The 15172-nt window shown below is 38.2% G+C and overlaps 1 protein-coding gene across 1 annotated transcript in view; it reads right to left on the bottom strand.

The window, feature by feature from the left end:
- TENM3 (teneurin transmembrane protein 3) overlaps nucleotides 1-15172 on the bottom strand; it is a 660303-nt gene that overhangs the window by 230762 nt on the left and 414369 nt on the right. The window contains exon 5 of the mRNA XM_004389020.2: nucleotides 1814-2052. Coding sequence (XP_004389077.1) covers nucleotides 1814-2052 — 239 coding nt within the window. The remainder of the gene's footprint in view (nucleotides 1-1813; nucleotides 2053-15172) is intronic.

The raw sequence follows: 15172 nt of genomic DNA, 5'->3' as shown, positions 1-15172 counted from the left end.
AGTCTCACAAGTAATACTGCTTTAATCTCACATTTAAATTCTGTTTTTCCTGCTAGTCACACCATGTAAATAAAATTAAATGGCATCAGGGCTGATACTCAAAATATGTAGTGGTAGGACCCAGGCACTTACCAGTCAGAAACCATGCCTGGCTGATCAATACAGACACTGAGTTCCAGCCCTCCATGGTATCTATCTATCTGCCTGGCATGCACTATAGTAGAAAGAATCCCCTACAAACACATATGCTTAATTTACTACATCCCATTTATGACCAGTGCATTTTGGAACCATTTAAAATTCTTTAGCAGCACTCTGTTGACAGATACAGATAATTTATACAGCTAACTAGAAGAGATTCCCTTAATGGCTGGGATATTTTCTACTTAAATACTAGAAATTTGCCTTTGAATATGGATTTTTGTTGTTGTGATATTCCTCATTTGCCTCGAATGTCATGAAATACCATCGTATTGTTCACTAGTGTGACATCTGGGCCAAGTGACAAACTTTTTGGTATCTACTTTGATGATTTTTACATGGAGGGAGTCAGATTGAAAAATGACAAACAGGCTTCATCTTGCTTTCAGCTCTGATTGATGGGTAGTGTCTGTCTGCCTGCAGCTCTCTGATGAGGATAATGAGGCAGCATCCAGGTTCAGTGGGGGAGAGTGCTCTGATTCATTAGTGATGTCTGCCATGGTCAAAGAATTTGAAGTAATGGTACATAACATGCCACATAGTTGCCATCCCTGACTCAATTATCTCTAAAGTTTCTTTATGTTCTAGAATTCTATTATTCAGCTCAATATTGTGACTGAAAATGGTTATTTCACTTTCCAAAGTCCATAATTTTTATAACCAATGAGTACTGTAGCTAATGGTAGAAACTGGTTCACTGCAAAAGCATCATACTATTCTATATACAGCTCTGTAATGCTCTCATTCAGTTTTGGAATTTCATGGGGCATCACAAATCGCTTTGTAAACTTGAGGATGCATCATTGGCTGTTGTTCTTGGTGGATAAACCACATAGCCTGTGATTTATCTCAGTGGATCTATTAGCATTTAATGTGGTAGGCTTCTCCCTACACTTAGAAGCAGATCAAAATCTGATATGGTCATTTCTGACAACTTAAAAAGCAATATCCAGTAGTTTGTATGCTCATATACGTTATGAAATAGTTAAATACAAAGGATATTTACAACTTCTATTAGTAGCTTCCATCATTTACCTATTAAATGAAAAACAAGATCCATACTACACCTGAAAAGACAAAGAAATTCACATATATGTATGAGTATATAAATGCTTCATTGTTTTATGGATGCACAGTTGTCTGGAGAGTGTTCCTGAGTGCAAGAAGATGGCCCTGAGTGATGAGTTTTACATTTAGATAGCTGAGTTAGCTGAAAGACGTGTAACATCACAAGTAGCAGAGACCACCCTACTGACTACGCACTGAAGGAAATTCCTGCATAGTGTTCACTCCTGCAAGTGCATGAATTATTTTGTGCACTTGGAATGTCACAGAGCTAATTATGCTTCACGAGGGATAAGTCAAACACAGATATACACTATAGTTTGTGTCCAAGAATATACTTCATTCTTTATGGAAATAAGCTACCTATAAAAGCAGCTTTTCTATTTATCTAAATCTTCTAAAACTTAAGTAAAATACTCTGTGATTTAAAATCTATTATCAACTCCTCCCTCACAAAATATACTTCTTAACCAAACAAATAAAACCAGCAAAACAACACTATAGCATTCTGATCTACAGATAAATAACTCTGAAAACTTGCTCTTACCTATAAAATACGACAGGAGTATTGCCAGGAGCACGGAGACCCCTACAGCGCACAGTGCAGTACATTTCCAGCTACAGTACTTTGACGACTTCCTGAATTTAAAAGCACTTCTCGACAGGGTGTTCCTAGGCAGTGGCCGAGTAGGCGGCGAATAAACAGAGCCAGATGCCATTGTGTATCCTGGGGTCGCAGCACTGAACAGCGGCGTTGTCCCTGTTCCTGTTTTGAATAGGAAATGCCTGTGGAAAAGGAGGATTTCATTATAAGATACAAATCGGTTAGAATGCAGGAGACAGAGACAGCTGTGTGTTAGCTCTCCTTTCTCTCTCTCTCTTCTTCCCATTTACCTTATATGATTTTAAAAATTAAAAAATTAGGACATATTTAAACAAAAAAATCAGTTCATAGAAATGACTATTGAAAAAGACTTATTTTTAATGTATTTAGCAGGCTTTATGCATACAAATAATTACTGTCCCTTCAAGTAGACATCTTAAGAGGCTATAAAGTTATTCTAATCATACCATTTCCTGCACAAAACCATTCTGGAACTTCCCTTTACAGACTGCCTTAAGAGTATCTTCACAATTCACATAAGGAAGTTAGTCTTGTTACTTAATGGCTACATGTGTACTTGAAACCCTGGTGGTGGCGTAGTGGTTAAGAGTTCGCCTGCTAACCAAAAGGTCGGCAGTTTGAATTCACCAGGCGCTCCTTGGAAGCCCTATGGGGCAGTTTTACTCTGTCCTAGAGGGTTGCTATGAGTTGGAATTGACTTGACAGCAATCTTTTTTTTCTTTTTTTAACATGTGTACTTACTATATAGGGTCACCATGAGTTGGAATCGACTCAACAGCCAACAGGTTTTTTACAGTTTATTATGTAAGAATATGTACACATCTAAACACAAATATGCATGTTTACAGTTTATTATGTAAGAATATCTACACATCTAAACACAAATACGCATGATCACTTTGATGTTCTGCAGGCTGATTTATTTTCTGGATATCCATGGAAACATTCCAATCCTAACCTGCTCTCCCACTAACAAGGACTATCAGGCTTGGCCACAGGCAGCTGGTCACTCCTCAAAGGATACAAACTAATTTTTTTTTAGCTTATGTCAAACATAATCAGAAGGTATATCTGCTGCTGGGGGTGGAGGTGGTACACAAAATACTTTCTAAAACTAACCCTAAATAAATGAAGGGGTCAGTGAAGCAGATTTTATATCAAATATAAAGGTTTCCAAACAACTGAGTGGTATACCAATGGAGCAAACTGCTTCTAAAAGTTGCATGCTCTTCTACTTTGAATATATTCAAGCAGAAATTGAATGACCACATGATAAGGATGCTGTAGAAGGAATTCTTCATTGGACACAAGTAAACTATAAGATGACTAATTTTACGATTCCTATTAAGGTTAGGAGCTTGGCTGCTAACCAAAAGGTTGGTAGTTTGAGTCCATCCAGAGGCACCTTAGAAGAAAGGCCTGGTGATTTACCTTTAAAACATCAGCCACTGAAAACCCTATCGGTTCCCATGAGTCTGAATCAACTCAATAGCAACTGGTTTTGATTTTATTAATAATAAATGTTCTCAAGTTTAAAAAAAACATATTTTATCATATTTTTCTTGGTTTAACTTTAATATTATGCAGATAATTTAAGGTGCATTGAGTTTGTGTTCTAACCTTTATTTTTACATTCTCTTCTAACACATCTGTCTTAGTTATCTATTGCTGCTATAACAGAAATACCATAAGTGGATGACTTTAACAAAGAGAAATTTATTTTCTCACAGTCTAGGAGGCTAGAAGTCTGAATTCTGGGTGTCAGCTCCAGAGGAAGCCTTTCTCTCTCTCTCTGTTGGCTCTGGGGGAAGGTTCTTGTCATCAATCTTCCCTGGTCAAAGAGCTTCTCAGCGCAGGGACCCCAGGTCCAAAAGACGCGCTATTCTCCTGGCTCTTCTGTTTTGGTGGTATGAAGTCCCCCTCCCTGCTGGCTTCTCTCTTTTCTGTCTCAAAAGAGACTGACTTAAGACACAGCCTAATCTTGTAGATTGAGTTCTGCCTCATTAACGTAACTGCCACTATTCCCACCTCACTAACACCATAGTAGTAGGATTTACAACACATAGATGACAAAATGGCGGACAATCACAGTACTGGGAATCATGGACTAGCCACGCTGACACATTTTGGGGGGACAAAATTCAATCCATAACAATATCCAGTAGTCAACAGACTCTGGTCTCTCTTTCATATTCAGCAGGCTATAGGCATCCTAAGGAGCCCTGCTGATGCAATGGTTAACTGCTCGGCTGCTAACCAAAAGGTTGGTGGTCTAACCCAGTGGCTCCATGGGAGAAAAGACCTGATGATCTGCTCCCATAAAGATTACAGCCTAGGAAACCCTAAGGGGCAGTTCTACTGTGTCCTACAGGGTCACTGTGAGTCAGAATCAACTCAATTGCACACAACAACAACAGAGGTGTCCTTGAATATTCTACCATGGTATAGTGTAGTCTTTACGCAAGATAATTTTAGATGACACGCAGGTAAATATTTTTAATTTCAATACTAAATGTATATATTTTAATGTGTATTAGAAAAAAATTCAATATATTGAACAAGTTAGAGGTTAAAAGCACAGAACTTGGAACGTAGGCTGCCTTGGTCCAAATCAGGCTTCACTACTCACTAGCTGTGTATCCTTGGGAAAATTATCTAGCCTTTCTGTGCTTTGGTTTCTTAGTCTGTTAAATGAATTAATTTCGACCTCATAGGGTTATTCTGAGACTTAAATGAGTTAATACTTACTGTAAAGTACTTGGAATATAGTAAGTTCCAAATAAGTATTTGATAAATAAAACAAATCAAATTTCTCATGATTTTATGAATATTACTGTATAGGAGAGCTAAAATAGGTATTTATAAAGAGTCAATTTACAGAAAAGTATTAAGTGAATAATAGGCCAGCTGGTATGCAGGCATGGCAAAAGTCATGAGAGTTTGCCTAACATAGGTGTAGTGGGAAGAGTTCTGGATGAGAAATCAGAAGGTCTGGGCTTAAGGTCCTGCTCAGTCATTTCCTACTCAGGTGATCCTAGAAAGCCTCCGTTTTTTCATCTGTAAAATGGAGCTAACGATTTACTTATCTCATAGGGTTGCAAATCAGTTAATGCATCTAAAAATGCTTTGTCAACCACAAAATTAGAACAAATGCAAATTATAAATTACAACTTCTATAAATTATACTGGTGACTGTATTGTGAACTCATTTTCCTCTACTGAACTAATTTATAAAAATATATTTAAAAGTTTATAGCCTGAATTAGATGGGAGTTTGGAAGCAGTATTTTTAGTGCCTGCTACGATATTCAGCAGAGTCCCTGGGTGGTACAAATGGTCAATGTGCTTGGCTGCTAACCAGAGGTTAGAGGTCCAAGTTCATCTAGAGGTACTTTGGAAGAAAGGCCTGGTGACCTACTTCTGAAAAATCAGCCACTGAAAACTTCATGGAACACAGTTGTACTCTGACACACATGAGGTCACTGTGAAAAACAAAAACAAAACAAACCCGTTGCCATCAAGTCAATTCTGGCTCATAGGGACCCTATAGGACAGAGCAGAATTGCCCCATAGGGTTTCCAAGGAGCAGCTGGTGGATTCAAACCCCTAATCTTTTGGTTAGTGGTCATAACTCTCAACCACTATGCCACCAGGGCTCCAGGGTCGCTATGAGTCAGAATCAAATTGATGGCAAGTGGTTTTATTTTTTACCATATTCAGCATGGTTATTAAGACTGTGGGTTCTAGAACCAGACTGTCTGGGTTTAAATCCAAGTTTTACCTATAATTAGCCAAATGACATTCACTAAGTTACTCAAATGATCTATATTTTGGTTTTATCATTTACAAAATGAGAATAATAGCACCCACTTTATAGATTATGTGCAATAAATGAAGTAATACATGCAAAGTGTTTATATCAAAATATCCAGCACAAGGTAAGTGCTATTTGTATTCTCGTCCTTCATCCTCCAAATCTCAGTTCCAATGTTACTATGCTAAAAAGGTGTTCCCTATCCAACCAATCCAAAGCTGTTTTCTTTGTTGTTGTTGTGTGCCGTCCAGTCGATTCCAACTCATAGCGACCCCATGTGACAGAGCAGAACTGCCTCATAGGGTTTCTTGGCTGTAATCTTTACAGAAGCAGATCACCAGATCTTTCTCCCATTAAGCTGCTAGGTGGATCTGAACCACCAACCTTTTAGTTAGCAGCCGAGTACTTAACCACTGTGCCATCAATGATCCTTCCTGTTTCCTTTATTCTCCATCATATCACCATGATTATTTTCTTCGAAGCACGTAAACAATCAGTTATTATCTTATTTATCTGTTTACTCGTAGGGTGGGTTAAATTTTCGAAAGACTATTTAAAATGTTTTTTTCCTTTTTCCTCCTGGAATTTTCCCCATCTTTGCTCTGCCTCACCCATCTCAATTCCAGCAGCCATTTTATTTCACTGCGTCTGGGAGAGATCAGGTAAGATGAAGAGCAGAAATAGCTTGAGTCTTTTGCTGGTTTTTTTAATGCCCAGGCTACTGGGTGAAATGGAGTGGACTGGGCTATACCCAAAATGTTAGGGAGAAATATGGTGTGGAAGAAAAGAGGTTTCTTCCTAGGCTAGAAGACTATTTTCAGGCTGGGCATAGTAAGAGAAACAGAGGGGAGCTGATGACAGCGGAATATTCAACAGGGCCCAGGGAGAGAAGCCTGCCCTCTGCTTTGTAGGCAGCAACCTGGGAGGTGGCAAGTCTCCAAAAAAGTGTGAGGTGCTCTCTACTACTTCCATGCCATGCTTGAGGTACAGAAATAGAGAGAGCTACCCGATGAAGCTATGCACAGGGAAACAAGCAACATCTTAGCAGCAACCACTCACTATGTAGTCCCATGGCCAAGGAAAGATTCCCTTGCCTCAAGTCTTGGTTACCACGCTAAACTTCTGGGAGAAAGTAGAAATACAGAGGGTTTGGGATATACCCAAAATAACTGAAAAAAACAAAAATTCAGGAGATAAGGATTTCCTTAGGCTAGAAAAACATCCCATTTTATTACAGACTAGGGAGAGAGAGACAAAGGGGAAGAGATGAGGACGCGGACTAACTATGTGTGAGAGGCAGAGGCCTGAAGAAGCAGAGAGACCGCAGAGAGGAACACATAGAGGAACAAGGCACCGTTAAAGAAATCTGTGCCATGACTCTGAGAGACAGGAGTAGGTAACCAGTGCATGCAATGTCTCGAGGATGGAATTGTGGAGCCTCACTGAGATTCCTGAACCTCAGCGTGATTGGTAAGAAGCCGAATTATGTCTGTGGCTTCAAAGAGTAGCATAAAAATAGTAGAATTAAGCCACTGGACTGAAGGGGCCTCACAGACAGGAATGAGGGCAGTCTCAGCAACACACGGGATAATAGTGAAGGAATGACAGCATGAAAACTCAAAGTCTTGGTAGAGAAGCCTCAAGCACTAGATGCTCCCTGCTGGGCTCAGAGTATCATGGCGGGGGGGGGTGGCCAAGGCAGGAGAGGGTCTGAAATAGAGTTTCCAGAAATGAGGGCTTAAAGTGAATATGTAAACACAGATATAAAAAACACGAAATTGTATTTCTAGCATACTAACTTGATGAACTGAGAATGATACCCATTGCACAAATCTGCTTGCCTTCTGCCATTAGAATGTAAACTCCATGAAGTCTTAACCAACCTCTGTATTTCTAGGACTTAGAAAGTTCCTGGCACATGGTAGCTGTTCAATAAATATTTGTAAAATGGTGGTTATTTTGTAGATGAGGAAAATGAATCTCTGAGAAATGAAGTAACTTGGCCAAGGACCCACAGCTAATAATGAGAAAAAATGGGACTTGAACCTGAGCCTACTGGTCTCTAAACTTCTGTGCTTAGCCTCAACATTCAAATATGGCACACGCAAGACAATGAGCTAGACAGATGCTGACTTCAAATTAGGCATCTCTGTTTTAATTTCCAAAATGTGAGATATCAATACTTGATGTCCATCTGCTTTGGAAAATCTATTTAGTGATTGTGACAAAGAACTCTTTCAGGAACTAGGCTTGAAAATAAAGATATAACATCTTAAAATACACTATTCATGAAAGTTAGGTGGAAGTGAAAACTTATTTATCTTAAGTTTCTAGTTTATTTAATAAATTTACTTTTGTCCCTACAAGAGGCAATGGAATTTAGTTGTATTTTGCCATTGACTTTAAATCACAGAAGCATAGCATTTTCCCCTCCTGCATTTAAGTGACTACCCATCAGGAGGACATCAGATCAGGGCCTTGGAAGTATATGTGCATAATAACCACAAAAGCACCATGAAACACTGAAAGAGGAACCAAATCACTAGTATTATATTTTAAAGCCACTGGTCTTCAGTATGTTCAGACAGCTCTCTAGTATTTAAGTATGGAAGGAATTAGTAAAGACTGTTTAAACATACATTTTCAAAATGGTTTACAAACACATGGAGTCATTTGTGTGAGGCTGGGACCAGTTAATGCATCTTAGATGGCCACTTGCAAGCTTTTAAGACCCCAGACGCCACTCACCAAAGTAGGATGCAGAACATTTTCTTAATAAGGTTTGTTGTGCCAGTTGACATTTACCTTTGGGTAAAATCTGGCCTCAAAATAGCTATCTTAAAATACACATGTAAAAATTTTCTTAGACATTAACTAAAATAGTAGGAAAGGTGTATATCAACATATTTCCTACAGCAGAGAACATCTGGTTTCAGATTTGGCAGGACTATGTTAGTTTTGGGTTCAGACAAAATACTTTCTTCCCAAAGGCAACGATGTCCTTTCTACTACAACATGTAAAATACAAAACACTGACAAGTGTATATTGTGATTAATGTATACCTTTAAGCACAGGATTTAAAAAAAAAAAAAAAAAAAGTCTCAAGGTCCAACACAATGCTCAACATATATTTAGAGCTCCACAAATATTTAATGAATGAACCATTAAATGAATATTAAAAATTCAGCTAGATGAAAAATAATGACTTTCCATATAAGACAGCAATTTTATCACCTAATTCTCTAGAAGGCACACATTTCTGCTTTTTTCCAAAAACGAAAACAGCATTAATTTTATTAGTATTAACATTCATTAATTATCTTGAATAGACCTCCATTGTTTTTTGATTCAGAGGGAATGTCTTGGACATCAGTTATCACCACCCTGTCCCCTCCCACCCCCATCCTCATCCACACCGAGAACAGAACATTCTTTTAGTTATTGTTGAGAATACACACAGCAGAACATACACTAATTCAACAATTTCTACATGTACAATTCAGTGACATTTATTAAATTCTTCAAGTTGTGCAACCATTCTCACCCTCCATTTCCAAATTGTTCTCCTCCATTAACATAAACTCACTGCTCCCTAAGTTTCCTATCTAATCTTTCAAGTTGCTGCTGTCAATCTGATCCCTTACAGATAGATCTTAAAGGTGCACAATGTTCAATTCTTTACTAGTTAAGCTAAACAATTGGTTGGTTTAAAGAAGACTTTAGGGGATATTTTTGGTTTAAGGTTTAAAGATTATCTCAGGGCAATTGTTTTTGGGGTTCATCCAGCCTCCATGGATCCAGAAATTCTAGATTCCATGAGAATTTGAAATTCTGTTTTGCATTTTCCACTTTTTCGTCAGGATTCTGCTGCAGACTATTTTTTTTAATTGTTGTGATTAAATGTTTACATTTCAAGTTAGTCTCCCATACAGAATTTTTTTTTTTAACATACATTGTTATGAGACCCCAACCGCTCACCCCATTCTGCGACAGCACGCTCCTCCCCTCCGCCCCTGATTCCCCATCAACATTCAACCAGGTCCTAACTCTCTCTGCCTTCCCCTCTCACCTCTGGACAGAAGCCGCCCCTTTAGTCTCTTATATCTACTTGTCTAAGAGGCACATTCTTCACAAGTATCACTTTATGTCCCACAGTCCAGTCCAATCCCTGTCTGAAGAGTTGGCCTCAGAAATTGTTTTAGTTCTGGGGTGATGGAGAGACCAGGGGCCATGCTTTCCGGGGCGCCTCCAGTCTTAGTCAGACCATTAAGCCTGGTCTTCTTCCTAGAATTTGAGTTCTGCATCTCATCTTTCTGCTCCATCAGGGACCCTCTGTTCTGTTCCCTGTAAGGACGTTCATTGGTGGTAGCCAGGCACCATCTAGTTCTTCTGGTCTCAGGCTGATGAAGTCTCTGGTTTATGTGGCCTGTCATGGATTGAATTGTGTCCCCCAAAAAATGTGGGTAGCAGTTTGGCTGGGTCACGATTCCCAGTATTGTATGATTGTGTTATCTGATGTGATTTCCTTATGTGTTGTAAAATCTACCACTATGATGAGATTATATGTGATTTCCTCATGTGTTGTAAATTCTATCACTGTGATGAGTTTATACTGATAAGGTTGACAAGATTAGTGTCTTAATGCAATCTCTTTTGAGATATAAAAGAGAGATGTGAGCAGAGATACATGGAAACCTCATACCACCAAGAAAGCAGTGCTGGGAGCAGAGCGTGTCCTTTGGACCTCAGGTTCCTGTGCAGAGAAGCTCCCAGACCAAAGGAAGACTGATGACGTGGACCTTCCTGCAGAGCCAACAGAGAAAGCGTTCCCCTGGAGCTGACACCTTGAATTTGGACTTGCAGCCTATTGGACTGTGAAGAAATAAAACTTCTGTTTGTTAAAGCCATCCACTTGTGGTATTTCTGTTGGAGCAGCAGTAGATGACTGAGACATGGCCCATTCTGTCTCTTGGGCCAATACTTTCCTTGTGTCTTTGGTGTTCTTTGTTCTCCTTTACTCCAAGTGGTTGGGACCAACTGATGCATCTTAGATGGCCGCTTGCAAGCTTTTAAGACCCCAGACGCCACTCACCAAAGTGGGATGCAGAACATTTTCTTAATAAGCTTTGTTATGCCAATTGACAAAGATGTCCCCTGAAAGCATGGTCCCCAGACCCCGCATGCTACTCTGTCTCTCAAAGTATTTGATGGTATTGAGGAAATTTCTTAGCTTTGGTTTAGTCCAGTTGTGCTGGCTTCCCCTATAGTGTGTGCTGTCCTTCCCTTCACCTAAGATCATTCTTATCTACTATCTAGTTAGTGAATAACCCTCACCCTCCCTCCCCACCCCCGTAACCATCAAAGTATGTTTTCTTCTGCGTTTAAACCTTTTCTTGAGTTCTTATAATAGTGGTCTTATACAGTATTTGTCCTTCTGTGCCTGACTAAATTCACTCAGCATAATAAGTTCTAGCTCCATCAAGTTATACGATGTTTCACAGCTTCATCATAAAAGGCACACATTTCTGTGTGTCATTACACTCCTTCCCCATCCTGTGACTCTGCCAGGTCATATAACCTTGGGAATATGCTTGTCACATATAAAAAATTCTGCAAAAATTACTATAAAAAACATATGGTTTTGACCAGGCATCCACATGAGGTTTGTCGGAATAAAGATAGAAATTTTCTTTACTTTTCGGACCGTATTTGGGAATGAAAAAAAGTGAATCGTGTGAGAATACTCCCCATTGTATTCAGCAATAAAGCAGCAGCCATGGCAGCAGCCTCTTTTTAACACAGAGCACGCTGGAGCAGGCTGATTTTGTTCTGATGTTTCTAACGATGACCTGCATGACGCCTGCCTCCAGTTCCACAGCTATTTGTGCCTCCGTTTTCACTCTGGTGATGAACTGGAGAGGCACACTTGAAGAGAGACTATCAGAAACTGAGATGAGGAAAATCAATTTCAAAGCCCAAAAGACAGCTGGTGCAAGAAGGTCACTGAACACTAACAGTTGCTTTGTGGCTTTGGAATCTTGCGGTGGATTCTATTTAACAACAACAAGAAGACAAGAACTATGGAACTGTGTTGCATCATTAACTTGCAATGCTATGTAGCAGCTAAAACATAAATGGGAAGGATCATTCTATATTAAGCACAATTAACACTTTCTCTTTTTTCTTCTTAAGTTAAAATATCTGTTCCTTTGTTGATCTGGCTTCAGACCAACCTCTTCATTTCAGCGTTTACCCTCTCTTGTAGTTTGTATTTCTAACCAATTCTACAATAAATCCTTCTGGAGGTCATGTCAGAAATTTAAAATTAATGGGGACAAAAACTGAATCCCCTCATCTTTCCTGCTGTCCCCATACTCACCTTCTTGGTGGAAGTTAGTAACTCCATCCTTTACGTCTCTCTAATTCGTGTAATTTTCAATTGCTCCTCCTTCCTGCCCCCGCCCCTCCTCCAGTATTCAATCTGTCAGTGAATCCTCCATTCTGTCCTTAAGAGCATTTTTCTTCTACCTTTCTTCTCTATTTTTTTTTTTGGGGGGGGGGTTGGAGGGGGGTAGGGTGGAGAAGTTCTTCTGAATTCCTATACCTCAACCTCCTCCTTTAAAAATATTTCGTGGAGGCAGAGAAAAGGCAAAAGTAACATGTGCATTTCACATTCTCTTCTGTCAAATGAACTGTCATGTTTTAAATATTGAACCTGCACAGTATATATAATTACATCTGTATGTCCAATCATAATTTCTATCTACTCATCTTAGGCCACTTAAAATTGCTCCTTAAACTCTGACTGCTTTTTCACCCTATGCCTTAGCAGGTATGCTAAGTAACTTATCACTTTTGATTCATTTTGTCTTTCAAAGTAATCACCACAAAACTTACTCTCATAAGAATTTTAGTGGCAATATAATCAGATTTTTTTCAGTAAATTTAAATGTACATTCTATCACACATATCAATGCTCATTTAAAATGATCGTCAATATTAATATCAATATATCAATGCTCATTTAAAACAATCCTAACATCCAGTACAAAATTAAATAAATTACAATGTATAACTCATCTGCTTACAAGAATCACTGGGGCCTGTACACCAGTGTTCACTGAAGCACTTTTCACAATAGCCAAAAGGCGGAAACAACTCAAGTGTCCATCAACAGATGAATGGATAAACAAAATATGGTATATAAGCACAATGGAATACTACTCATCCATAAAGAAAAATGAAGTCCCAATGCATGCCACTACATGGATGAACCCTGAAAACATCACGTTTAGTGAAATAAGTCAGTTGCAAAAGGACAAATATTGCATGACCTCGCTTATATAAAATAAGCAAATATACAGAAACCAAAGATTATTAGTGGTCACCAGGGATGGGAAGCAGGGAGAAAGGGGAAGTTTTTGCTTAGGAGGCAATGAGTTTATGTCAATAGTGGTAGAATGATTTGGAAAAGGATAGTGAGAAGGGTTGAACAACTTGAAGGATGTAATCAACGTCACTAAAATGTATGTGTAGAAACTGTTAAGATGTATTATGTATATTTTCACCACAATAAAATAAAGAAAAAAATAATCACTAGGAGAAAATATGGGTTAATACTAGTCTTCTGTTCAGAAGATTAATATAATGTTATTTCTCTAATATCAAGAACATGGTTTAATAAGTTGGCAATTATAGGGACCAAAATGAAAAGCACCCCTGGGAAATGTGTTATAACTTTATTCAAAGTGGTCTGAATCGTTTCCTCAGTGGGAAATTAGGACAGAAAATAAAAGTCAAAAAGAAACCAGGCAGCTACTGAATGAAATCTGAATTAAATTAACTTCATAATTGGTTATCTTCGTTGAAAATAGTTTCTTTTCATCAATGTTTTATATAAAATCTTTTTACAGGTTAACAAACAAAGCAAAGGACTGGAATAAAAAGAATACAGTAGTTAGTGTTCAGCGTCTGTCCCTAAGGCACAGTTGAAACCTTCATTAGTGACATACAGACTCCTGGAAAACATTTCCATTGTATATAACATCTATTATAACTTATGGATAGAAAGGCACCACTGCACAGGGAATGTTGAAGCTTTCTTTCTTTTCTTATATTCCTTGTTAGACAAAGACAGCAATTTACATTAAACTAGATGTGAAATATTTAAATAAAATGTCTTGATGTCCTGCCGTCTATTGATGTTTCCAGACAAATCAATAAAAAATTACCTAGACTATAGATTGCTTTAAGACAGATACTCTTGATTTCAAAGACAATGTGCTAATGAGAAGAAACAATGGCTGTATTTGGCCAAATCTATAACCTTTTCAGAACCCAAAGTTCTGACAGAAGAGTTAAGGAAATTTTAAGGTATAGGTTCCTTTTCCTTCAGGCAAAATATAACAACCTCCTGGATATAAGAGGCTTATTAAAGGTCTCACAAGATTTCCTCAACATCAAATGACTCATCCAAAATGACATTTCCAGATCTAAAGAAAATGAATCCCACACATATGGATTAAAGCCACCTGGAAAGACATGAAGGTTAACATTAACTACTGAGTTCAAAACGGTTGCAGTCACCTGATCATGCCAAACGACCGATGGTTTGCCTAGACTTCATTTGAGGATAAAATCATTTTGAATAATTGCCAAAATCTACAAAATTGATATTGTATGTTTTCTTCCATATTGCCTAGTACCACTCATTTAATTACTTGCAGTCTATAATTGAAAGGAGAGTATATTTATTAAATATTGCAGGAGGAGAAAGAGCCCAAAATATTTGAAAGAAAACATTTGAAAGAAATAATATGCCTGAAAGACGATGTTAACTATTCCCCAAGCATTTTGAACACTTAAAATCTGTGGTTTCATTATCACAGTACTTAGACTTTTCACTACCAAATTCTGGATTTTAAATTCCAAAGCCAAGTGGATTATCTGTTAAATGTATATTTAGCAATGTGTTTATAACTGATTAAAAAGCAGTCAATTTAGATGAGTGCTTTATATAATGACTGAAGGAAATGCAAAATTTCTGGAGAATTTTAAACAGAAAACTAAAGAAAGGAAGTCCATATACAAAATTACCTGTTCTTATTCAAGGCTGTGTCCCTGTTTTTTTTCCTTACCCTTTGGTAACTGATTATCAACAGATATCCAGAGACATCTAGTACAATTATTCACTGCTTAAATGCCTAGCTATTTGGAAAGAAATCTCCATCAGACGAGGATGCTGGCCCTCAGAAGCTCTGTGAGATTCCTGAACTAAGAGATTGCAAAGGCTGCTGTCAATTTTCAGGGAGAAGCCTACCCACACTAGCATCTGCATAAGCCTGCAAAATGTATTCCGCAATCACCTCTCTTTTACATGCCAACAGTTCAGCCAGCCTGATTATGGAATCACAGATTTTGGTAGAGTCTTGTGAATTTATGTAGTAGAGGGTTAGGTCACCTGTAC

Source organism: Trichechus manatus, unplaced genomic scaffold (genome assembly GCF_000243295.1).
Source record: "Trichechus manatus latirostris isolate Lorelei unplaced genomic scaffold, TriManLat1.0 scaffold00230, whole genome shotgun sequence".
In the NCBI taxonomy this organism is placed as follows: Eukaryota; Metazoa; Chordata; class Mammalia; order Sirenia; family Trichechidae; genus Trichechus; species Trichechus manatus.
Note: the sequence above shows the minus strand (reverse complement) of the source record. Positions and strands in the feature narration are given on the sequence as shown.